At 41.8% G+C, this 26,235-nt stretch overlaps 2 protein-coding genes across 2 annotated transcripts in view; one reads left to right on the top strand and one right to left on the bottom strand.

Moving 5' to 3' along the window:
* rnf38 (ring finger protein 38) overlaps positions 1-11,496 on the bottom strand; it is a 31,261-nt gene extending 19,765 nt beyond the window's left edge. The window contains exons 1-2 of the mRNA XM_079262090.1: positions 11,443-11,496; positions 9,796-10,471 (exon numbers count right to left, since the gene is read on the bottom strand). Of these exons, the coding sequence (XP_079118216.1) occupies positions 9,796-10,384 (589 nt within the window). The 5' untranslated portion in view covers positions 10,385-10,471; positions 11,443-11,496. The remainder of the gene's footprint in view (positions 1-9,795; positions 10,472-11,442) is intronic.
* A 12,976-nt stretch (positions 11,497-24,472) lies between these two features.
* On the top strand, positions 24,473-26,029 carry LOC306772610 (cysteine-rich protein 1; the record flags this gene model as incomplete). The annotated part of the gene is made up of 4 exons (XM_079262164.1): positions 24,473-24,515; positions 25,548-25,642; positions 25,753-25,807; positions 25,906-26,029. The coding sequence occupies 4 exons, from the start codon at positions 24,473-24,475 to the stop codon at positions 25,914-25,916; spliced, it is 204 nt and encodes a 67-aa protein (XP_079118290.1). The 3' UTR covers positions 25,917-26,029.
* Positions 26,030-26,235: the final 206 nt, after the last annotated feature.

Here is a 26,235-nt window from a genome sequence, read left to right as displayed (position 1 = left end):
CAGTGAAATAACGATTCCTAACATGTACGCAGATGTGAAACAAAGCATAGCAACATCACTTAAATCAGCAGCTAGAGTCGCCCTTACCTGTGACATCCAGAGCGACGGAATCATACCTCACCATTACAGCTCACTACATAGACAACGAGTGGAATTTAATGTGGCATGTTCTCCAGACTAGAGCTGTTGAATCCAGCCACACTGCGAGTCATTTACGTGACTTACTGTTTGAAGCAATTGGAGAATGGGACCTGACAGACAAAGAGCCAGCTCTTGTAACGGACAATGCTGCAAATATTGTGCGTGCTGTGGATATGATGGGCCTTATGCATGTCGGCTGTTTCGCACACATACTCAACTTAGCTTCACAAGCAGCCCTCAAAGTCCCCGCAGTGGCACGCCTGCTAGGTAGAGTAAGGCGCATCGCATCATTTTTTCATCGTAGCACCACAGCAAGTCACAAGCTTAAAGACAAGCAAAGGTTACTGGGCCTTCCTCTGCATAAGCTGGTCATTGACGTTGTGACACGCTGGAATAGCTCACTGGAAATGCTTGACCGTTTTCTGGAGCAGCAACCAGCAATCTCAGCAGCTCTGCTGTCACCTGAAGTACGCAGGAATGAAAAGGATCTCTGCACTCTGACAGAGGCTGACATAACAGTTGCTGAAGATGTGGTGAAAGCTCTACAGCCACTGAAAGCAGCAACACTGGTCATGTCTGAGGAAAAAACACCCACTCCATCAGTCATTGCACCTCTGCAGGCACAGCTGCTGGACCAGATGACCTGTAGACCTTGTGACTCCACAGTGATAAAAGAACTCAAGACTGCTGCATATGACAACTTAAGCTCAAGGTATGGCTTTATATCTGTCTTGCTGTGTATAATACGTACATAAATTTATGTAAATGTACATATTATTGTATTATCAATGTTATGAGATATATGTAATTTAAATATATTTAATTTTTTTACAGATATGTAAACATGGAACAAGCTGTATTTATCGTCAGCTTTTGATCCTCGCTTCAAGACCCTTCCTTTCCTGTCCGATATTGCTCGAGATGACACATTCAACAGACTGATGACTGAAGCTGCTGATGGGGAGCAAGTGGAGTCAGAGACATCTGATGTAAGTTACATGACAAGTACAGAAGTATAAATAATTGGTTCCTCTTGAGTGATGACTTTTTTAAACACCTGTATCTGAATATAAATTATAAACCATTTTATGGCAGAAATATTTAACAGTTGACTTCCACAGTGGGTACCTTATTAATTTTACAATTAAGTTTATTCTGAATGTTTTTTGTCTTTCAACAGGAAGAATCTGCTGTTGGTGACCCAGTTGAGGAAACGCCACCTGCACAACAGAAAGAGACTTCCCTTGAGCCTGCCGAGGAGGAGTGTTGCCCACAGAAGAGGCAAAAGAAATCTACTGCACTGATGTTTCTTCTTGGATCAGCCTACAAGCCAAACGACTCTGCATCACTCAAAACTCTTGCTGATAAGGCACAGGAAGAAGTGAAAAAATACAGGGAAGTACCACATATTCCACTTTCTGAAAATCCATTACAGTGGTGGAAGATGCATGCTGAGGAATATCCTCTTTTGGCTCGTCAAGCAAAGCGGTACCTATGTGTACCTGGGACCAGTGTCCCATCCGAAAGAGTGTTCTCAACTGCTGGCGATATTGTTACAGCAAAAAGGAGCTGCCTCACTTCACAGCATGTAGATCAACTACTTTTCTTGCAAAAAAATCTTCAAGTACTCAAGATTAATTGAGAAAGCATACACATGTGGAAGGTTTAAGTTTCATGGACAGTTTGAGTTCCATGCCACAAAGTTTACAAGTTTTTCATAAACATGTTTGCTATATGCAATAGCTTTTTCCAAATATATTTTGTACACTGTTTGATTTTTGATTGTGTCAATGCAGTGATGACCAAAATAAGACAAGAGGGAGTTCAGAGTTCAGGATAAAAAAATCTTTAAAGGCAATATAGAATTTTACTTGAAGGCCTAAATGTTTTTTGTGTCTTTTTTGTTACATTTACAAAAGACCTGACTTATTGTTGCACTTTAAACAATTCAGAATATTTTAAATTCTGTTTGTTTCCTTATAATTACTATTATTTATTTGTGTGGTTGTATTTCTTATGATAAAGTTACTTTTGTTTTGCAGCCACTGGAACATTTGCACAAAAAACTTTGTGTGCCTGTGAAAGGAATGTGAAAGCTATTAGTTTACAGTGCATTTTTGCTACTTTATTTACACAGCCTGCCCTGTGGTTGGAATAAATTTGATAACTATTGTTTTTGGTCAGGTCATGTTCAATAAAGCATACATGATTCAAGTAACTGCACTGGGTGCAATTATTAATGTAAATATTCCTATTTTTACTAAGGCACCAAGTTAAAGCTAGAAGTTTCTACTATTTGCAGCATTGTTTTTTTCTGGGAATGTATTCCATATGCAAGTAAAAAATCAATCATTCTGAATCGCGAATCGTGAATCGAATCGTGAATCGTGAATCGAATCGATTTGGGCCCTCATGAATCGAATCGATTTTGAAAATTTGAATCGATACCCAGCCCTACCTCTGCATATAAGTTTGTTTTGTCCATTGCTGTTGTGCATTTCCGTCCATTAAAGATGTCTTTAAGTTTTCTGAGCGACTGAGTTCATGCTGCAGTTATATTTTCATAAAGCAGAGCATTAGTGTAGAAATACTTTATGCAACAGCAAACTAACAAGTAGTTTCAAATGAGTTACTGTGTTTAGCTGTTAAACAAAAAAACTGGGGATAACAGCAGCTCTGTGGTAAATTTGACTGTTTAATTTGCACTTATCCATACAGTTTTTACAAAATGATACGCAAAAAGATTAAAACCTAAGAGCACTGTGGCCTCACAGCAATAACATCGCTGGTTCGTGCCTCAGCGGGGAGAGGTTCAAACAGTGGCCTTTCTGTGTGGAGTTTGTATGTTCTCCCAGCGTTTTCGTGGGTTCTCTCTGGACACTCCAGCTTCCTCTCACTGTTCAAAGACATGCATGTTAGGTTAATTGGTTACTCAAATTCGTCCCATGAAGTTAGTCTAAATGGCAGTTTGTCTCTGTGTGGCCCTGTGATGGACTGTCGACCTGTCCAGATTGTACCCTGCTTCTCACCCAATGATTGCCACGATAGGCTCGAGCTTCCAGTGACCCCAAATTGGACTAAGCCTTTAAGAGGATGGATGGATGGATTTAAACCTTGCAGCATGTACCAAAAACCAAGTACCATTCGGGTCTAGTTAAAGCTGGGGTAGGTAATGTTGGGGAGGCAGCAAGATTTGAAAGTGGCGCCCTGTCTTGGCTCCTCCTCCTCTCGTTTTGCTCCTTGCGTGATTCAAGCCTTTTTCATTTGCTGCTTTTTCCACCAACAATTTTCTCTTTCTCGGCTGTTTAGCGGGGGGAGACAAATCAACCGAGCCGGGTCGGGGAAATCCTTCCTGCATTTTCTCAGCCATGTTTGGCCTCCAAGTTTCTTCCTCACTACTTTGTATTATCATCCTAACACGCTGTTTATATGCAGGGTGTGGCTATCAGGTATGCGCTGCGGGAGGGGGAGGAGGGGAGCCAAGAAGAGGCTTACGAAATGTAAGAAATGAACAACTTCATTTGGTCTGAACGTTTGGAATGGTCAGAGTTTTTACAGATTTACAGTAAACTGAGGGGTTTAACTATATTTCTTATTGTTTATGATGACAAAATGTATAGACTACTATCAGGACGAGGAACCACTTCACACAGAGTAAAAAATGTCTCTGAGCAACATTACCAACTACAGCTTTAAGTGCATACATGTGGAAGAAAATGATCTGAGCAGGTTATTCCAGCTTTGATTTCATACCACTGTTATAAATTTAACATCTCAATATGCATTCTACATGTTTGGTTTTGGACATTTAAAATGAAAAAATTTTTCTGAAGGCATGTAAACGATGAAAATTAAAGAAAAGCACCAGCAGTAAGCACCTACATGTTCAGATTAATAAAAAGAAATTCACGAATGACAGCGGTGAGCTCGAAGCATGAAAATCAAAAATCAGCAAAGTTTGAGTAAGTTTGGCAATTAAAGTGTTTTCAGCTATCTAAAGGAAATGCAACACAAATGAAAGATAACTGGAACTCCATGCACAGACTGTACAGACCACATGGAATCATCCTGTTTCCACACTCAACCACACCTCACCAATGCCTGCAGAAAATGACCTGACTAAAACCAACAACGTATGAAGAGAAAGTGTGAAGGAAGCAAATGTGGATGACAAGAACAGGACAAAGCTGAAGTACAGAAAAGACAGCAAGAATGGAAACACAAATGAAAGGAGGAGGACACAGAAGACGATAATAATGCAGGAACAGACGTGGAGCGAAGGAAAATAATGCAAGGAAAAGGACTGAAGGAGGGGAGCAGTAGAGGGTGATAGAATAGTCAGAGAGAGCAGGGTGGGGGTTGTGGCTTCCCCTCTTGACTACTATTGATTTTCTGTAAGCCTCAGAGTGCATCAGCTATTTCTATCCATTTCCTTCACCTCTCCATCCCTATCTCATCCTTCCTTTTTGCACCCAGCTCAGCCACCCTCCTTCCACATATTCCTCCTCCTCTTCACACCCCATCACTTCATTACACCCTTTTCTGCCACCAATCTATCTCCCTATCTGCTATTCCTGCTGCTTTATCACACAAAATCCAAATTTCCTGACTTTTCCTTATCGCAACATCCCTGTCCATAATCTTCATCACAGTATTGTGTCCTGTCTGTGTTAAACTTCTTCTTAAAGTCTCGTAGTAAAAATAGGGACAAGATCTGCTGGATAAAATTGATTGGATGGACAAAAGAAGAGCCGAGTGACATGTTTCAGGGAACAAAATGTACCTGTTTATGCAACATCCACAATATGTGAAGAAAACTGAACGTATGTGGAACACAAAAACACACATATATTTATACACAGTACATGCACCTCTCACATCACTCCACCTCCTAAACACATGTCACATCACACTTCACACTACAGCACAAAGCAGTCAAGCTAATATCAAGGCCCAACATGGGAAAGAAAGTAGCACGTGCCCAGCTATTTCTTGCTTTAAGCATGCATGCATTCAGCAATGGGAATAATTTTACTTCTGCCTCCTTTTATTATCCTCCTACATTATTTCCTCATTATCTTTGTCTTTATCTTCATGTTCTTTCCTCTTGTTACTGCAGTCCTTGAGGTTGCTCCTCCATCCTTCACTTTTACTCAAAAGGAAAAATTTACATTCCACAAATGGCAAACATGTGCAGGTGTTTGCACATAATGTTTGTCAATGTGAAGTTGCCATCTTCATGGGCAGCAGTTCTACCTGGGAACTGGCAACAGAGACATGAAAGTGGAAAACAAGAAGCCAACTCATTTACAATCTGATGTGCTATTCAGAAACCTGTTCTGAACATATGAGAACAATCTAATCTCTATGTGATAATGAGCAGTATACTTAATTAAATGACAGTCATCACCTCAAACCTACAACTCAAAAAAATGAATACCCAACATGGCAGCTTTAATGTTATCACAGGCCTCTATCATATAAAAACACACCATCAACTAGCGGATAATACCTGCCTGAGTGCACTGCAAGGCCCTTCCCTGTTTCACCACCATGACAGCACCAGAGTGGATAGCCTCCTAATCAATCGCAGCATTCCCTCCAGTTCACTTTTCACTGGAGCATTTGCTTTACACTCATGAACATATGTGCCATCTACCTTGCCTCTCTTGCGTTGACTAATCTCACCACCTTTCAGAGTGTTGACAGGTCAGTGTTTTGAAAGTGATGTCATGCTGTCTTAATGCATACGCTTCTGACAGTCCTGTTCCTGCTTCCAGGCCACCCAGGTGGCAAGTAAACAAGGGCTGTGCACATACAAGTCAGGAACCAGGTCCACAAAGATACAACAAAAAAAAAAAAAAAACTTTCACAGCTTATCACTCCTTCACACTAGATGAACTTACTGACTTTGGGGAATGGTGGTGGTTTGGGCGAAGAGGATAATAAGCAGAAAAGGAGAGACATGTGACAGTCTTAATTTTCTTGTTTTGCTGTAAATCTTGCCATCATTGTCACAAACTGAGCTCTCAGCTCATCTAGGGTAAATTCTAAGCCTGCAACTGGAAGTAGTTTATGAGAGATGAAGTCTGTCATTCTGTCTTTTTGAGGCAACAGATGCAAGATGTTTTCAAAAATTGAGATCTCAATTTCAGTCAAAACAATCGTGATTATTATTTTTACCATAATCGAGGAGCCCTACCTCCCAACAATCCTTCTGCTGCATTCACTCAACACTCTTTCCTGCCCTGCACTACAGGTTAGATGCTGCTTGCAAAAGATGCTTCCTCACTGAGCTTGACTTAAAATCTTACAACAAACTCCTCCAGTTCATTTAAAATTTGCTCACACCCTCCATTTGCTATTGTTCTCATGCAGTACTTTAATTATTTCTTCCTCCTCAAGGGAGCTCTGCATCTGACCTTCCAAACAACCGTGAGTTACACTTCCTCGCTGTACTCCTACATCCACAGCATCCCACAGAAGTCTTCATTTTAGACTTTTTCTCTGGCTTTGCAGTCTTTTTTCCTTTTACTTTTTTTGGCCTTTCTCTTCTCCTTTCCCTATACTGACCTTTCTTGAGGCTTGAACTGACCTTTGGCATTCTCTTTCTCCCGCCCTCTTAAAAGCACTTTTTCAAACCACATCAAAGACCTTCCTTTAGATTTTGGGCCAAATTTAAGGTCATTCTGTGCTATTCCAAGAATCCTCTCTTGTTGACCAAAATGACTTCTTTGTTGTTTATTTGGAGTGAAAGAGTAGAGAGGAACCCCTGGTACTTGGTCAATCCAAGTGAAAGAGGTTTCTCATCATATTGAAGGGGGTTGCCTGGGTGGTGAGACAAAGAAAAGTAAAAAAAAAAAAAAAGGAAAAGGAAAAGAAAAAAGAAAAACATAGTGTAGGTTTCCTCTTTGGTTTTCAGATGGATGGGTGGAGAAGATAGGAGTGGAGGGGTAGCTGTAGAGTGGCTGGAGTGGCTGTCTCTCTCTGCTGCTTTGGGCAGTCCATTAAAACGATCCCTCCATTAGACAAATGTGAGGGAAGAGGCCAAAGAAAATGGACCGGAGGGGTTCAGAAAGGGTTGACTGATCCAGAGGGGAGGGAAAAGCGAATGTGACTAAAAGAGGACAGGCTGTGACAGAGGTTGGGATCAGGCTAGGATATCAACTGCTACAGAGATGTTTTTATCCACTAGGACCAATTTGGCAACACTTTTAGGATTTTATGAGCTTTTCCATTTGAACAGATATAATTTCCAAATCAGGTGGGCATAGTCATGGTGAAGGCTACATGGGGACTGTCAGGAAAAAAAGGAAACTTTACACACGGTAAATGAGAACAAAAGAATAAGCCAGAGAAAAGAAAATTGGACCGAAAGAATTACAAAAGACAACAAAAAGAGGATGGAGAGGCAGGGATTTGAAAGTACAGGACAGCATTATCTTTCATGTCCAATGCAGGTGACTAACACGGGAAGAATGGATTAAGTATCCCTCCTTCCCTCTCACTCTCTGCCAACAAGCTGGACCCATTCTGGGAATGGAAAGAGGGTCTAATAAAAGGTGTGTTGTGTTGGGAAGGGTCCAGATAGCCAGCTGCTTCACTCTGGTGAAAGAATATTCAATTCTAAATGACTCCAAAAGCCTCCTCCATCTGAGCAAAATACAACCAAATGATTAATTAGCGTCATTTTAAATATAACAAAACAAAATGTTGAGCTTTTACAGCTGGTAAGTGAAACATAAAGTTTGTTGCTACAGTTACATTTCTCATCTTGTTTTTACAAATATAACAGTGTATAAAACTCAAATGTGAATAAACATACTGAAAATCCATCTGTAAATGTATTTATTTTTTTATTGTTGTTGTACATTTAAGGTCTGGTTTAAATTAAATTAAAAAGTTGAGGGACTTCTAGCCAACGCTTCCTCCACTATATCAAGTTCAGTTTGGATGAAAAAGCAATCTGATTTGTCATAAGCAAGTTATTTTGGCAGTCTGGACTTCTGGTCAAAGACGAACGATGATCAATGAGAACAACTAGAACTTCATTGACTGTACAGAGTGATGTGTCCACATTTTATTTGTCTTTTGTCTAAATGTCTTGTGGTTCTGTCTCGAACAAAAAACACAAAATACAGATAATTTGTAGTAAAAAGGTAACTCACGGAGAACATACAGGTTTAGAGTCCAAAGGGGCCTTTCTTTGTTTATGTGGGTTCAGCTGTTTCTGTTGCAGGACAGGTAACTCCAGTCACCTTTAAATGTTCACTAGTTTTGTGTACACACATATACAGTATAACTGGTTCGGTTTATTTGTTTTTAATCAAATGATCAAAAAGAAAGAAAATATATTTAATGTGCTTTGTGTGTCTAATTTAAGTAGAAAAAATGACAAGTAATTCTGCCATAGACGGGGGTGCTTAGTGAGGGGAATGTCTGGGTTTATTAAGCCATCACAACATGTAAAAAATGACCATGATCAGGTACAGATCTAAAGCTTTCTTCTCAAATAATCTGTTAATTAAAATGTATTTTTAGAAACAAACATAGATGGAACGATGCATACAAAAATAAACATTTATGTTTATTTTAGGTCTACGGTTGTTCAGTTCAGCTGTAAAATATTTCCTTTAATACCAGAGGGAACGATTATCAATTAATTTTCCTGACCTCAAAAGCTTAATGTGTGTGCTATTTAACATTAACGCAAAAACTCTATTTTCCCTAGCCTTAGTGAAGGTGAAACTTGAAACTAGCTGTGATGTTTCCATGTTATTTGGTTCACTGCTCTTCATTCGCTGTGTGAAAGTGCCTCACATGTACTCTACTCCCAGCTTCAGTCCACACCCACTCTCACTAAGTTCAGTGGCAAACATCACACCATACGTCACCCAGGTTACTCCAAGAACTCCTCAATCTGAAAACTAATATTTCCTGAGACCCTAAAGAAACTTGAAGCTGTTTACGATTGTCCAGACATTGTTGTCAATATGTGCATAATAGGAAACTTCAATCTATAATAGTTAGTGCCATCTACTGTTCACGCTACACAAGTTCATACTTAGAATGAAGTTCAGGTGTATTGTCTCTCTTTTTGCCTTTTGTTGTTCAGAACTTCACTTCCTCAGTGCGCAAAGCCGAATTTTACTCCACTTATATATGAAAGCCTTTAAAATGAGTAGACCACACTTTGTTTATAGAAAGTTTAGCCTGCACACAATGTGAGGCTTGTTACCTAGCTACATCAATATTTGTATAATTGACTCAAAGCAGACAAGCTGTAATGCCTTAAAATGCACAAAGTGGTTTACTACCTACGGTCAACAGTCCTGTTGGCTGCATTCTGCCCCAATCCACACCACATTCTGCTGTTGTTCATTTAACTACGGTTTGTATGCTAAATGCACACTACATTCACACCACAGCTCAGTGGCAAGCACATAGAACACCCCACCTAATTAGAGTACCTCAAATGTGTTCACACATGCACAGACACTACTGTCATGTCAGCCTCAGGGCAGTCCCCCTCCCTCTCTCAACTTGCTTTTAGAAACATGTCTTCAACTCTGAGTAAAAACATCTAAAACGTTGGACTTTGGTTCAAAAGGCCTCCGTTTACATTTACTGTCAATGTCAGGTGAGGACGTTTACCTGCCACCGGGATGCGGTGCACTCCGGGAACCGAAGGAAGCCTCTGAATGCCGGGGGAGGCGATGCTTCCTGGGGGTCGCTGCTGGTTCTCCGAGTGGATGTTGTGATCTCCAAGAGGTGCGCAGCCGGCACCGTGCTGCTGCTGCTGCTGCTGCTGGGGATGTAGCTGGTGGTGCTGCTGCTGCTGGTGGAGGTGGTGGTGGTTAGACACCGCAACTCCGCTGCCGGCTATTACACTGCTATTCCCAACTCCATACTGCTGGTAATATCCAGACCGAGAACGCGATCGAGTCCTTGGAGGTTCCATGGCCATATGGTGCGAGTGAATGGGATGGAAGAGGAAAGAGGAGGACGCGGCTGGGGACTGCGGCGGAGAGCCGCTGGGAGATCCGGGCTGTACAAAGCCCCTCTGGCCCCCGAGTCCTCTGCCCCCCTCCGCGCCCCCGTACTCTGTCCGCTCCGCCGACTCCGCCGCCCCCGCCTCGTCGAATAAATCAACCCCCTTAGGGACAGGCTCCGGGGTGGAGGGCAGCCGGGGGCAAACTCGGGGCTCTTGAGTCGTTGGCTGTCCAGCGGCTGCGACTGGCATTTCCTTTCAGGGGATTTCCTCTGTTGCTTTTTTTTTTTTTTTTTCAATGATTTTCCTCTCGTTTCCTCTCACAGAGGCGCTTTTAGACTGGTAGAAAACACAAAGTTGGAGAGCGACAGAGTTAACCGAGTTGGCAGCTGTTCTAGGTTCATACAAAGAGTAGACTAATATAATTTAACTGTTTTTAGAAAAAAATACATGTTAATTAACACTATCCCGACAGGCATTTTATCGCTTTCAGTCAGTAAGTGTGGTTATCTTCCTTCTGTTCAAGGCGGCTCTTAACGTGGATCCCCAAACTGGTTGAACAACTAACAGTGTACAACACTAATCAAACAAAAAAGCACAAAACTTTTGGTTTTTAACACAGTATAAATACGTGTAAGTGTCGTTAATTTATACAAAACAAACTTTCATAGAAAAAGTATGATAAATGTTATTTATAACAAGCAATGTTTCTTCCTAACTATGCTGCGAGTAAAGCCATGGCTCGCTAACATGCTAACGTTAATGCGCACATTACACTGTAGGAAACGAGTTGTTATGCTTTTCTCACCGCAAAACAAACGTGTTACCTCACTTTGTTGTTTTACCGCAGTCGAACTTGTCTCTGAGTTTAGTTTAAGACAACTTTATCCACTTTAAGCGGCATGTAAACTTGTTTAGCCAGTCTGCGTAATGTGGCTCTGTCGCTAGCTTGGCAAGCCGTACCAACCCCTCCTCCTGCAGCAACCAACACAGAGAAAAATCCCGTCGCTAACCACCCACGCCTCCAATCCATTTAAAATGCTTACTTTTGAGGCAACAAAACAGAAAGATATTGATCATGAAAAGGAAAAGATCCTGTATAATTTCATCGCGTAATGGTGAGCAAGTTGTGCTTCCCAGCAGCGAAGCGCAAAGAGAAAGATGGGGAAAAAAAAGTGGTCAATCTAAAATTACAAAGAAAGAACCAGGGCTAAAATTAACACGGTCTTAAGAAATGACCCCGCCTCTCCCTTGAACTGAAACCCGGTGTATTATCTCTACCGAGAGTAATTATTTTTACAACAACGTACCGTCAACACGCTCTCCTCGACTGTACTCCTATCCGTGGATAATATTGTGCGCCCTGTGGGTGAGTGGATGTGAATGTGAGCGTACGAGCTCCGTGTTCGCTTAGTGTCAGCGTGAAATGTGACAGACCATCAACGCTCAAGTCGGATTTCACCAGGCTCGATCAATAGATAACAGAAAAACAAACGCGCTTAGATTTGATTTTAAAATAAATCCACTCATTACACTACCCAATCCCTAATTAACACCGATAAACACGGTAAACTTTGATTCAGCTTTACATTTTTATTATTTTCACTGGAAAACGACATATTTATGGTACCCGAATGGGTTTCTGCTCTGTGATTGATTAATGTGCCCCGTTAAATCAGAAGCCGTGGATAGCAGAGAGGCAGGCTAAAAGGGGCTTTAAATTATTTATTTACAAATACCAAGCCTACCCATTGCAGCTGTTTCCTCTAGAGCAGAAAGTTCACCGTAAAAATAAGTATTCGCTGTGTTTGCAGAAGTTACAAGTAAAAAAACTAACACTAGATTGAAACCAAAACAACAAAAGAGCTTGAAAATCATGCAAAATTAAACCCCAAAGCTGTATAAAATCATTTAACCCGCTGAGTGAACGTGTTTCTGAGATCCTCTGAGCTGCCTTTCTCACTGATAATACCAGTGAGTCCTAATATTGGTTAAATCTGTTGAATTATGTTAATTTCCCTATTTTTTCCCATTGGGAAGAGAATATATAATGTAATCTGATGGAACATGAGTTGTTGTGTCAAAGGTCAAGGATATAGCCTAAGTGAAACATAGCCACTGTAAGCAGTGTTGATGCTCGATGCATATGTGTGTGAACAGGAGGGTGTGATGTTGTGAAGGATGGCATGTGAAGGAAAACGTGTATAATCTATGTCCATCCTCTCTTGCATGTGTGTACGCACATACAATCACCTAGCCCCATCCCAGTCTATCTAGTCCTCTACACCCCACTCCACTGGTTTTGTTCTCTCATTTCACACACTCAACACAAACCCATCAATACACACAAGCCAACAAACTCTCATGTACATTCTCCCCTCATTACACTCCCTTTCCCTACTTTGATGATATGCAAATATCCCTCCCACCCTTCTTCCTTTCACTCCTCCCTTCCTCTCTCCCACAAGCAGCAAGCCTCCACTGGCACATACACACACACATGCACACATCACACACAGGCTAATGCGCTGTGGCAGAGTCCACAGACAGGCGGGGAGGATCAATTTTTCACCCAGTGTGCTACCGATATTCATAAGATAAGGCCACAGCAGATAGAAGAGAGGAACAGGGATGGAGGGGGATAGAGTGTTGGGGGAAGAAGGAAACAGCAGAGATGGGAAATAAGGAAAGTGGTGAGTGGGTGTAATGAAGGAGAGGCACTTTCTGTAGAAGAAAGGGTGTCCAAGAAGAAGGGTGAGTGGGAAGAGGAGTTAAGGGAATGGGGAAAACTAGGGAGGGTGAACACGGGTGAGAAAGTAGAGAGGGTGGGGAAGTCTCGTGGGTGTGTGGGAGGGTGGAGGCAGGATGAGTAAGTGGGTTAGGGTTTGGTAGGAAAGGGGGATGGGGTGTAGCAAGGGCTCTGGGGGATGGGATTGGGAATGGATAGGGTGGTAAGGGAAAACGAGGGATACCGTTTATCTGACTGTGTGTGTGTGTGTGGTGGTGGGGGGGTGTTCTGACGTGCTTTCTTATTGGCTTGTTCAAATGCTGGGGGAGGGGCAGTCACAAACCATACTCTCACCAGCTGTAGGGAAGAGCACAGAAACAAAGAGAGGGCGAGAAGAGGGAGGGGGTGCAGATATGTGTTTTAATGTTGATATTCTGCTCTAATTAGATTACTGTCTGAGTGGCGACATGAATGGCAGTCATATAGAAATTGGCACAGTAAAACAAATGAGGCAGGCTTCTGTTTTTGGTACACAAGCGATTCTTGATCTGTGAGATGCAGAGAAGAACAAACTGTCAACATTGTCCTTTTATATTTATCCAAAGTTGTATTTACTTATGTTGGAAAAGAGCTGAATTTGACATGGTGTCATCGTTACGTGTCATCCAAAATTATCTTGAAGGTCACATCTGACAATATTTCAGATGACCAAAGAGTGGAAAACTCTATAAAGTTACTCAAAATGTGCTCCATGCCATTTATGGTATTAAATAAGCCATTTGTACAACTGTAAACATCTTTAAATGCTTTTAAACATGAAATCAAAAGGAAATTTATAAAAAAAATTAAAAAAAAGTCTTGACAGCATAGAAAATAGAATATCATTCCAGCACACACAAGAAGGCAGATTGAGTGCCATGTGTTTGTGGAGCCCAGCTGAACTCCGCCTGCTAAACCAGTCCGCTGGCTGCGACAGACTGTCAGGCAGGGAAATAGAGAGGGTGGCGTGTGTGTGTGTGTGTGTGTGTGTGTGTGTGTGTGTGTGTGTTTGTTGAAACAAGAAAGGCATGAGAAAATCTAGACAAAGAGGCAGACCAACCAATAAGGACAAACACAAATAAAAAATCAGAGACAAACGGGACAAACGCAAAAGACAGTGAAAAAGACAACAAACATAAAAAAAGATAAAGAGTGGGGCGCAAACTGTAGTCATACATGAAGAATGAGAGAGAGAAATGGTGAGTAGAAAGAATAGCAGGCCAAGCTTTCTGTGGCTTAGCCAGACTGGAGCGGTGGGACTTGGCTGCTTTTGGACCCTTGGCTTCTGTATTAAAGCAAGGAAGGGAAAAAAAATCACAGTCGAAAAATGAAAAGGGCAACAAGCTATGCCAAGAATGCACAGGCAAGAAGCAACACATTAGGTTCTTTCCTTCTGCCTGCCTTTCTGTTTCCCTAATCAGATCTGAACAATAGGTGGGACCAACCTTGAGAACCGGGCATTATAAAGTCAGAACCCTGCTGAGAGGCTCTGAGAGGCTCAGATTGACTCTGAAACTGAATATAATGAGTCTGTCATCCTCTAATATAAGTTTTTCTCCTTTGTTTCTTCATCAATAACTTTGAAAACAAACACACACACAAATAAATATATTCCAGACGAGAAGGTTTTCCTTAAGGACAACATGGAAGAAGGTATTTTCTGGAACAGCTATTGGGAATATTTACACTGAGTTTGGGCTGGAAACCCTGGAAATCCCAGCTCTGGCCTTCTCAACCCCTTTGGCTGCATGACCTAAGATCCTGCAGGACGAGCTAACCTGCTGAACATCAAGGATGTTGGTGAAATAAAGAAGAAGGCTTCTGTGATCTCTGTATTGATATAAAACAAAAATTAAGAAGATAGAGTGAAAGAAGCTTGAAAAACATGAGAGGTTGAAGGAACCAGTTTAAAAGATGTGGGGAGTAAAGGCAATAGTAGTACCAGAGGTACAATGCAGTGTACCCTCCAAACTGGGAAAGTGGCTCCAACAAATCTAAGGAATAGATCACAAATCTTTGTCCAGAAGAAGGTAATTGAACACCAAAGACACTGCAAAGTGGCCAGAGATTAAAGAAAGATAATCAACCACATTGGGTGAGTTGTTCAGATTTATATATAAAAACTGTGCTTTGCTTACCACAAGGACTGGTTGATATTTATACAACAAAAGGTCCTAATCTGGTAGCAGAGGATAATATACACACATGCACACATACTTTAATACAAACACATGCACACAAATAAACAATATCATTTCTTTAATAGGAGACACAGACAATACAAAACAACTGAATATCCCATAAAGCAATATGACTGACCCAGCCACTCATGGCAACTAATCATGTAGTAATGGTTGCCATCCTATAATCATATCACTACAAAGAGGCATGAGGGGACTTATGGGCTTTGCCAGCTTAATTGTGAAAAACAAGGAATTATTTTTCTGACTTTTCCATTTGCTGATACCCTAAGTAGAGGATTAGAGCCTTTAGATCGCCTGACTCATGAAGGCCGGGGAGACGGGGGATATTTTTTAAAAACACACCGCAGAAATGGTTTGCCACACCACAGTGCACAGCCCAGCAAAATATTCATCCGACTATCCTTAATTAGTACCGTGTAGTGCTTGCAATTGTGAAGGGTGGGAGAGTTGGCTTTGGTGTGGTAAAGAAGGTGTAAACTCTTGTTTCCCCTTGCTGTACAAACTGCGGTCGTGAACGAGGAAAGGACAAGTCATACAAAAAAATTTAGATTTCTTATCAGGTTGTAATATCAGAAAAATGTGTGTTAAAAAGAATCTTCTTTGCACCTCAAACGGACACCACAAAGTAAATGGCCATGTGGTCCTTTGGTTATCTTCATCTGTCAGATCTTTGAAGTGCTGCTTGATTTTCTTTGCCATATGTCTTGTACTGCAAGGCCAACTGTGAGTATGCAGCTGAGATGTAGCTCGAAAGTCGTGTCATATTCTGGGCTTGGAGGAGAAAGAAGGATGCCAAGAGCTGAAACGTGATGACTGGTGACTGTGTGAGAATGAGGGGAAAAGAAAGCAAGCTTCCAAAGGCTTGTTGTTACTGTGTGTAGAGTATGTTCATGTGTGTGTGTGTGCATGTGATCAACAGTGCATTTACAGTATGTGTGGGAAGACGGAATCCTTCCAGCCGTTTTCTTTCTCCAGCTTCTTCTCTGTTCCAACCCCCCTTTCTCACCACCACCACCATGAATGCAGTTCTCATTGGCGGCGTTGCATCAGAGGACACAGAAGAGTGTTTCTCACCGTCTATCTACGTTCTTATAGGTTCTGACTCCTTACACCACTTACTGCATGTTGCCATAAATCTTCCAGCTCATGCAGATTTTTACCATATCTCTCCATCCAATGTGTGTCGGACTTTTTCATATGACTTGGCAGAACTGAACCATGCGTAAGTGCATGCCAGTGCGGGAATGTGTCTGTTAAGAGTTTTGGCAGTTTTCTCAACACAGCCTTAACAAAAGATCCACTGGGAAATGTGGTTTTAACGCCCCCTCTTTTCTCTCCTCTTGTTTCCTTTCTCTCTCCATTTCACAATTTCATAGCCTGTGTTTCTCCATGCTCATCTTTTTCTTTTTAATTTTCTCCCCTTTCTTGGTTCTGTACCATTTTACAGAGAACCAATCTGAGTGGGTCTTTTACTGCCTTTCAGTGTAAAACAACTCCGGTCTTCTTGTTTTTGTGTGCGTGTTCAATATCTGCTCTCTAGTTAAATCTCAACATCATAATTTGAATAAAAAATTATTGTGAGTTGTGCATACATTTAAACTTGTGATTTTGGATGGAACTCTCCAAATGCTGTCCACACACAATGAATGCTGATGGAAAAGCATGATAGGTTATCCTGTAGGGAGGGCTGGTCAGATGAAATAGCTACTTGGTATTCCATTCCTCTGCAAAGCATGACACACAGGAGAGAGATGCTGGCAAATATGCAAATGTGGAAATACTTAATATATTTCATGGCCCTGTGAAGTTCATCAGCTTTAGAAATTATATGCAGATGCAGTTGTGATATGTAAGGCCTGGGAAAATATACCTCTGAACATTAAAACATACATGACTGAACTATGTGTGTACACAAATCATATTAACTAATACCGCAAACTGCAATTCTTACTTGCATTTTACATAAGTATAAACATATTCTAAATAATGTAAATAAACCCTAATGGAATTACTGCCACAGCTCATAAAGCATCTACCATCACAAGCCTATTCATTTTCAGCCTCTTATCCAGTGCTGGGTCGTGGGGGCAGCAGCCCAAGCTGGGAAGCCCAGACTTCACTCTTCCCGGCCACATTTGCCAGCTCATCAGGGGGGATTGCAGAGCATTCCCAGGCCAGCCAAGAAATATAATCCCTCCAACGTGTCCTGAGTCTTCCCCAGGGTGTCCTCCTGAAGGGATGTGCCTGGAAAACCTCACTAGAGAGGTGACCAGGAAACATCCTAACCAGATGCCCAAGCCACCTCTACTGGCTTGTTGCAGAGGAGCAGTGGCTTTACTCTGAGCCTCTCCCGGATGATCAAGCTTCTCACCCTATCTCTAAGAGCCCGGCCACCCAGCGGAGGAAACTAATTTCATCTGCCTGTATTCACAATCTCAATATTTCGGTACCCACTGATAGCTCGTGACCATATGTGAGGGTAGGAACATAGATAGACTGGCAAATTGATAGCTTTGTCTTCTGGCTCAGCACCCTTTTTACCATAACAGACTGGTGCATTACTGCAGATGTCGCACCAATCCACCTGTCAATCTCACGCTCCATCATTTCCTCACTCTTGAACAAGACCCCAAGATACTTGAACTCCTCTACTTGGGACAGGACCTCATTCCAGACCTGGAGAGGACACTCCACCCTTTTCCAGCTGAGGCCATGGTCTCAAATTTGGAGGTGCTGATTCTCATCCCTACCGTTTCACACTCAGCTGCGAATTGCTCAAGTGAGAGCTGGAGATCACTGTCAGATGAAGCCAACAGAACCGCATCATCTGCAAAAAGCAGAGACCCAATTCTGAGGTCACCAAACTTGATCCCCTCAACACCTTGATTGCTCCTGGTTGAGTCCAACACTAACTTGAAACAAATCTGACTTACTGCCAACAATGCAAACCAAGCTCCGACATCAGTTGTAGTAGGACCAGACCAGAGTACCGGACCCCTTGGAGTACCGAACCCCCTTGGAGTACCGAACCCCCTCATCTCTGGGAGACATGATAAAAATTCTTCTACAAATCCATAAAGCACATGTAGAGTGGCTGGGCAAACCCCCATTTTCCCTCCAGGACCATGAAGAGGGTATACAGCTGGTCCACAGTTTCAATCCAGGATTCGACTATTTGACAGACCCTCATCTTAAGGACACCTAAATAGGCCTTACCTTACAGGAAGCAGAGCAGTCTGATCCCCCTGTAGTTGTAGCACACCCTCTGGCCTTCTTTCTTAAAGAGGGGGACCACCACCACACCAGTCCAGAGCCACTTTTCCAGATTTCATTGCAATTCTCCACAGACATGTCAGCCAGGACAGCCTCAAAGCATCCAGAGTCTTCAAAAAATCTGGGCAGATCTCATCCACCCTCGGGGCCATTCCATCAAGGAGCATTTTAACCACCTCAGCAATTTCAGCCTATAGGAGAAACCACCCCTAGTCCCCCAGGTCTGTGTAACAGGGTTGAAAACAGGCCCTCAATTGTATCAATAACTAGTTTTACTGAGGAGCAGCTGGCAGTCAACAGGCCAAGTTATGGCTAATAAAATATGTAGAGTTTATTATAAGCAGTTAAAAGGGTGTCCAAGCAAAAAGCGTATTTAGTCCAACTGCTGGCAGGTGGAATGTACTCCTTCACCAAACAGTCTTTAATCCATCCAGATTAGTACCTACCACTGCTTAGATGCCCCACTTTAGATCTACTGGAAACAGAGTAAAGTAAAAAACTAACCACGGCACAAAAAAAAAAAAAAAAAAAAAGACTACATCAAATAAGGACAAGCTAGGGCAACTGTGAAAATGGTCTGTTTTCTCTGGACCGGACTTTGATTAAAACAAGAGAGATGTACTTTGCTGGATGGAGATGTGAAGCATGTTTGATAAAGTGCCCTCTCCTGTCTTTCTCCTGTCAGATTCCCCCTACAATCCATGGTGTTACTCAGTGTTTCTGGCTGATAATCTTTGTTGCTGCTTCTACTTGTGCTCCGACAGTTCCGACATCCCAACTGTCCTCTGACTCAGTGCGTCGTGGGCCTAGTCCATCCAACTTCCCCTGTACTTCCACTGCAGTTGTCTCCCGTGACGTCGGTGCAGCCGTGTTTTCCTAACTTAAAACTTTCTAACACCGTCACTCTTGCTGCTGAAAATCTACGACCACACGTTGCTGTTCTTTTTCTTGTGTCACCTCTGCCCACCCCACCTAAGAGAACAAACAACAACAAAAAAAGGATCCACCAGCCAATTCCTCCCCTGCTGACCTAGCCCCAAGGTGGTACTAATCAGGTGTTAGTCATCATTTTTGGGCGGGGCAGGGTGCAGAGCATGCACACTGTGACATTTGCTTCCTTATTAGAAGATGTGCTGGTAGAATTGAAGAGGTTTTCGAAGTATTCCTACCACTGACCCACAATGTCCTGGTTTGAGGTCAGCAGCCCCCCATCCCAATTGACCACAGTGTTGACAGATGACTGCTTCCCCCTCCTGAGTAGTTGGATGGTGGACCACAATCCCCTCAAAGGTGTCTGGAAGTTGTTCTCCATGGCCGAACCAAAATCCTCCTGTGCCTGAGTTTTTGCCTCGGTGACCCCCTAAGCCGCATTCTGCTTGGCCTACCGATACCCATCAGCTGTCTCCAAAGGTAAAAAAGGCCCAGAAGGACTCCTACTTCAGCTTGACAGCATCCCTCACTGCCAGTGTCCACCAACAAATTCTGGAATTACTGACAGGCACCAATGACCTTACAGCCACTGCTCTGGCTGGGTGCCCCGACAACGGAGGAACGGAAGATAGTTCACTTGGACTCAGTTTCCCCTGCCTCACTCAGATATGGTTGAAGATTTGTCTGAGGTGGGAGTTGAAACTCTCACTGACATGGAACTCCGCTAGATGTTCAAAGAAGACCCTCAAAACATGTTTGGGCCTGCCAGACCTAACTGACATCCTCCCCTGCCATTTGAGCCAACTCACCACCATGTGGTGATCAGTTGACATCGACGCCACTCTCTTCACCCGAGTGTCCAAGACATGTGGCCGCAAATGTGATGATGCGACTACAAAGTCGATCATCGAACTGTGGCCTGAAGTATCCCAGTGCCAAGTGCACATGTGAACACTCTTATTCTCAAACATGGTGTTAGTTATGGACAATCCGAGACGAGCAAAGAGGTCTAATAACAAAACACCACTTGGGCTCAGATAATGCGGGGCATTCCTCCCAATAACCCCCATCCAGGTCTCACAGTTATTGCCCACATGAGCATTGAAGTCCTCCAGTGGAACAATGGAGTCCCCTCCAACACCACCTCCAAGGACTCCAGAAATTTTGGGTACTCTGAGCTGCTATTCAGTGCATAAGCACAAACAACAGTCAGGACCCGTTTCCCCCTACCCAAAGGCAGAGGGAGGCTACCCTCTCATCCACCGGTGTAAACCCCAACGTACAGGCATTGAGTTGGAGGCCAGTGAGTATGCCCACACCTGTTCAGTGCCCCTCACCGGGAGCAAGAGGGGAAGAAAGTCCAGCCCTTCTCAAGGATACTGGTTCCAGAGCCCAAGCAATGTGGTGAGGTGAGTTCTATTATATCTAGCTAGAACTGCTCAACCTTGTGAACACCTCAGGCACCTTCTCCATCAGAGAGGTGACATTCCACATCCCCAGAGCTAGTTTCTTCAGCCAAGGATCGGACCGCCAAGGTCCTTGCCTTTGCTGCTGTGATGAATTGGTGACCGCAGTTTTTCGCCGGTTAACAACGTGACTTAGCTTTAGCCCGCTTACCTCCGTTAGCTGGTTAGTTCCAGTTATCTCGGGGTTAGCTCAGTTAGCTTTTAGATACAGAAAGCTCGGAGTTCGCTCGATGTCAATCATCCACCATGACGCTCATGGCTGCCCTCTCAGCTCCACCTCTTTGCCCATATTTGTATTTTCTGGGCGAGACGACGCGCATGATGCTGCCAACATGGCGACGGTAGGAACCGCCCACCGAGCTTCAATTCCGCTCTTCAGAAACCTACGGGTGACGTCCCAGAGGCTCCGTCCATTTCTTTATATACAGTCTATGGTATAAACATAACCTCCTTGGCGGAGGTTATAAAAGAGCCTTGGTTCAAACAAGGAGCAAAACCAGAGGGGGGGAGGGCAAGTCAGGGTGCCACTTTCAAACCTTGCTAGATCCCTAAGATTATCTACCCTAGCAGCTTTAAGTATGGAGGAATGGATGATCAAAAACAGCTAAGACTTTAAATATTTCAATTTATGAATGAGATAATGTACAAGAATTTTATATATTTTGAGACATTTCTGAAAGCAGGAGACATGGACAAAAGTCAGTAGGCTACTTGTTATGGAATTTTTATGTAATTTTTGTTATGTTTTTTTTTTTTTTTTTTTTTTTTTAGCAAAAACAACAATAATAACTGCAAAAACACCCCAAACAAAATTAAAATAACAAAACAAATCAGGCATGGTCCTCACTCCTTTTATCACTGCATGAGCATGAAAATACTTCCAGCAATAATTTTGTGTGAGCACAGTTCAATTTGTAATCCACAAATGCAGGTTAAAACTTTATCACACAAAGAAAAAGTCATGTGTAAACATAATGTAGAAAAGCCATAGTATTCTTATAGAGAAATTCATTTAAAAATGGATAACGAATTAAAAGTTGTCTATTGGGTCTATATCTCAGCTTCAGTTCACATTCTTACATCTTTAATGGTGTGAGGGTGCATTAGTATCCATGACACTACAATTTGCACACCTGGAAAGACTCCATCATGCTTCCATCCAGGCAAAACGTTTATCAGGGAATACATTTTATATTTCAGCAAGAGAAATTTACCTTCATACAACATCAGTTAAAGCTTGGTAGAAAGGTTCTGGTGTTGGACTGGTTTGTCTGCAGTGCAGATCAGATTCAGGACTGCTTAGTTGCTTAATTCTCTATCAGACAAAAGTGAGAAAACATTCTTCTATCATAAGTCGATCATCGGATCTCTTCAATTCCCAGACACACTTATTTAAAGATGAAGGAATGTTATATATGGTTAAATATAGTTGTAAACATGGTCCTGCCTCAACTTTTTTTCTTTAGATATGCTGCTGCCATCACATAAGTAAATGTTTTTCATCAAATAAAATAATATTTTGTGTTTTATTTTGTATTATTTTTCTATTCTCTATTGTGACCAAAATATTAGTTTAAGAGATGTGAAATCATTGCTTTTTGTTTTACTGACAATAGACAGAATATCCTAAATCTTTTGGAAATTAATTATTTCATTATTCTCTCTTATAAACTAGAAGAGCTATTAAACATTATCATCCACCAACTGGATTAAATGGGTAGAAGGTGTGGTTAAGAAAAACGATTCCATTACGAAAAATTATGCCATATACTTATCCTTTTTATACACACTTATTTTAGTTACCTGATGGCAAAGGCTCCAGAGTCCATCCCTACACTACTAGGTGAGACGCAGGGTACACCTTGGATTCTATTTAAATGTCAATATATCTGTTGGAGACTTGGGTGCATGCTTCTGTATATAACGGTGAGAACCAGCAGGCAACAGAGGTTTTTTGTTAAACCATTCCCTGATTGATCAGGCCAGTGAATGCTGTCTTGTGGTTCAGTGCTACATGGCCACAGCTTCACATACTGAGACTCACAGTGGGAATGCAATGATAGAGAATTAGAGCAGGGCAAAGAGGAAAAATATTTTTAAACATAATTGTGCCAAGTTAAGCAGCATGTTAGCCAGGCTGGACACCAAATTCATTCAAATAAACTCACTCTGCTTCTGTTGTAGTGAAACACAATGTTGCATATGATGTAATTTTATTCCAACATAGGTATAAACTGATCATCTCAGATCTTCCATCTTTGTAAAAAAGAGGAATACAAAGAAGCTTCTCCACCAGGTTTTATCTGTCTTCCACCCGCCATGAGTTTATGTCTTCTGTAGTTTGTGTTGGCTTCCCATTACACCAGTTCTTCACAACACATGCAAAGTAGCTGGACAACCCCACCCGGAAAAGTGTCAGGATCGGTTTCATCTGTGCTCTGTGGAACATACAGACTGTCTGGACCAATTTTTCTGAGACTGCCCGGCAGAAATTTCCAACCACAGCAAAAAATGACTGAGTTCAGTCCTTCGTCATATATACATGTATCTCATACAAATGGATAAAACTTTTATTGTTAACAGAGGGGAACTTAAAGTTAACTTCTGCATGCTGAAACAATGAAACTGAAACTGAGTAGAATTACTTTTATCAAGCTAACACATCACAATACTTCTCCTCAGTGCTGTTATACGGTCCGTTTCAGACATTTGCAAACCAGAGGCCTGGAGGGATTGGTAGGATGAAACCATACAGACATTTGCCTGTCTTCCTCAGCAGCCCTGTTCAGCCCTGTGAAGTTCATCACAGTTCATCCTCTTTGTCCCTGCTGAGCAGAGGCTGGCTACTGTCTCCATCCTTGTCTCTCTCATCTCTCCTCACCCCCCTCCATCCCTCCCCAGGTCTGCTTCCATCACCTGTCCCGAGGGGATAACTGTCTCCACCACCCACCCCCATCTGTCCCTCCACCAACCCGGCCTCTCCCTGCCTCTCCCTCTGCTCTTTGGATGTCGTGTCTTTTTGTGATGTCATTGAGGAGAAGTGCAACCTTTCTGTGTGTGTAAATGAGTGTGTGTCTGTGTGAGTCAGTGAGCTGGAGGTGGGCATGTGTGTGAGAGAATGTGACGGGAGAGAGGTGGAATAGACAGACAGAGGGAAAGAAAGGCACAAGTGTTAGGTTTCTCTTTTCAATTCAGAAGCTCAACTCCTTGTTTTTAATCTAGAAAAGAGGGTGAAAAGAGCAGGAAAGGGGAGAAGATAGTTGGGAATTTGAGCTGCTGACAGCTGTTTTTGTTCCTTCTCTGCTCACCTCTTTTTCTTTTACTCCTTACTCAGTAGTCACACACACACACACTAATGGTGGAGGTATAAAGAAGTGACTGTAGAATAATATCTATTTATAAAGCTTAATTTTTTCCCATGCATTGAAGAAGTGATTAAAGACACAACCTGATTCATTTTTCCGCTGATGACTATACTTCTCAAATCTTAAATTTTACTCACTTCCTGTGACGTTTCACTCACCACATCCTGGTTTGGCTTCACAAGATGCTGACATTCATACAGTTTAACGGTTTTCCTGTCAGTTTTCAGTTCACATTCATATGAACACGCACTCATGCTCTGGGAAGGTATATTTTCTATCAACGCTAGTTTAAGAGCACACATACACATTCACTGTGTGATAAATAATTACAAACTATGGTAGGCTACTGTCCAATCTGTGGGAAGCCTGTGTACTTTGGTAAGTCTGACCTCTTTAAAGTTTTACAGTCTGTCTGTCTCTCTCTGTCTGTCTGTCTGGCACAGCTACCTTTTTTCTTTCTTAGTGATTGAGAAATTCTTTTCTTATTAAAATGACTTGAGTTAAGAAAAGCAGTTTAGAACAGTAACTGAAAACAATGAAATGCATTTATTTTTCTTTGTTTTGATATGCAGTGATATGAATGACATACATATCAGCTTTGAAGCTCCAACATTCAAGTGCAAACCTGTTTTAATATACCAATATCGGTGTGATTAATCATTTTATCCCATAAACACACCCAAATGAGCCAAAATTACAGTAAATTTGTTTCCTTGTTTTTTTTTGGTTTTTTTTTTTTTTTTTTTCACTTTTTGTTTTTTATTAAAAAGTTGCAAAACTTGATGGTGACAAAAAGCCCGATTTGCTCATTTGGTGCTAAACTGATTCATTATATTCATGTGCTGCTTGTAAGAATAAAAAACAGAAAACGTTTCCATTTTTTTCTCTCTTACTTTGTGCTTCTCTTTCATGCACAGACACACACTCGTATCCATGATAACAGGATGTGGGTCTAGCCAAATGAACTTGCATGCAGTTATCTTGGTTTCCTCCTTACCTTCTGTCTCATTTAGTTTCATGTACAGACCTCAGTTTCAGCACTGCAACAGCATTTTTGAGTTTATCCTGTTTTTTGACTGCAAGTTTTACTCACCTATCCATGTGCCGAAAGAGGTTCAAATTCTCTAATGTGACCTGGCCTACTTACCCCTTTTCCCCCAACATCACAATGTCTGGCCTATTTGTGCTGATGAGGACAACAGCCTGAATATTCTGAGCCAGACACCTGCTTTTCTTCTACATTGGACCAGTGTTTTACCTCTCACTCTCCATTCTTTTAAACAGAAAACCTGATGGAAACTTATTAAAAAACTGATTTTCTTTTTATTTATTAGAAAACAAGCCCCTACTGACTTGTTAGTTTGATATGAATCCTTTAATCACACAGTTCTTTTTTTTTCTTTGGTGCAGGTGAGAAGAAGAGATCTTTAGGGAGGGACTACCATCCTCTCTGTCTGAAGTGTCAGAAATGCAACAGACAGCTCACAGCTGGGCAACATGCTGAGGTACATAAAAACTAAAAATAATACAGTCTAAGAGTAAAATATTGAAGCTTGTGAAATACTGAATGAGTAAGATGAAGCAATAACTATGTGCGACTGCTATTATCTTTTAGTATGACGAGAAACCATATTGTTCACACTGCTACATGAAGATGTTTGGCCCGAGAGGTATACTATTAAATCATTCTGAAAACACACATGCATATACTGACACGCTTACACATCGCCATTTCTAAACGTTTTTTTGTATGAAACTCTCTTTACAGGTAACAGGTGACTGATGTTGCCACGGCGCTGCGTGTCATCCTCATGACAGAGACCAGACCGACCCAGTGTGGACAAGGGTTTACGTTTCAATAAACTGATTTCTGATTCAGAAAGAAAAGCAAGAAATGACAAGAATGTTTTTCTAATGTATAGATTAAATATTCTTATAATGCGTGATGATCACTTTGTATATTCTTAGTGTGTGTTCACTTTTGTTATGTATAGTAAATTTTAAAGTTATTAAACTATAGATGTCTCTGTGGTGGAATTTCTGGATTTTGCAATCAGGAGCCAACATGCTTACACTTTTGTAAATTCCATGTGGTTGC

The sequence above is a fragment of the Telmatherina bonti genome (genome assembly GCF_933228915.1).
Source record: "Telmatherina bonti genome assembly, chromosome: 3".
In the NCBI taxonomy this organism is placed as follows: Eukaryota; Metazoa; Chordata; class Actinopteri; order Atheriniformes; family Telmatherinidae; genus Telmatherina; species Telmatherina bonti.
The sequence above is the reverse complement of the archived record's forward strand: the minus strand, read 5'-3'. Positions and strand labels throughout refer to the sequence as shown.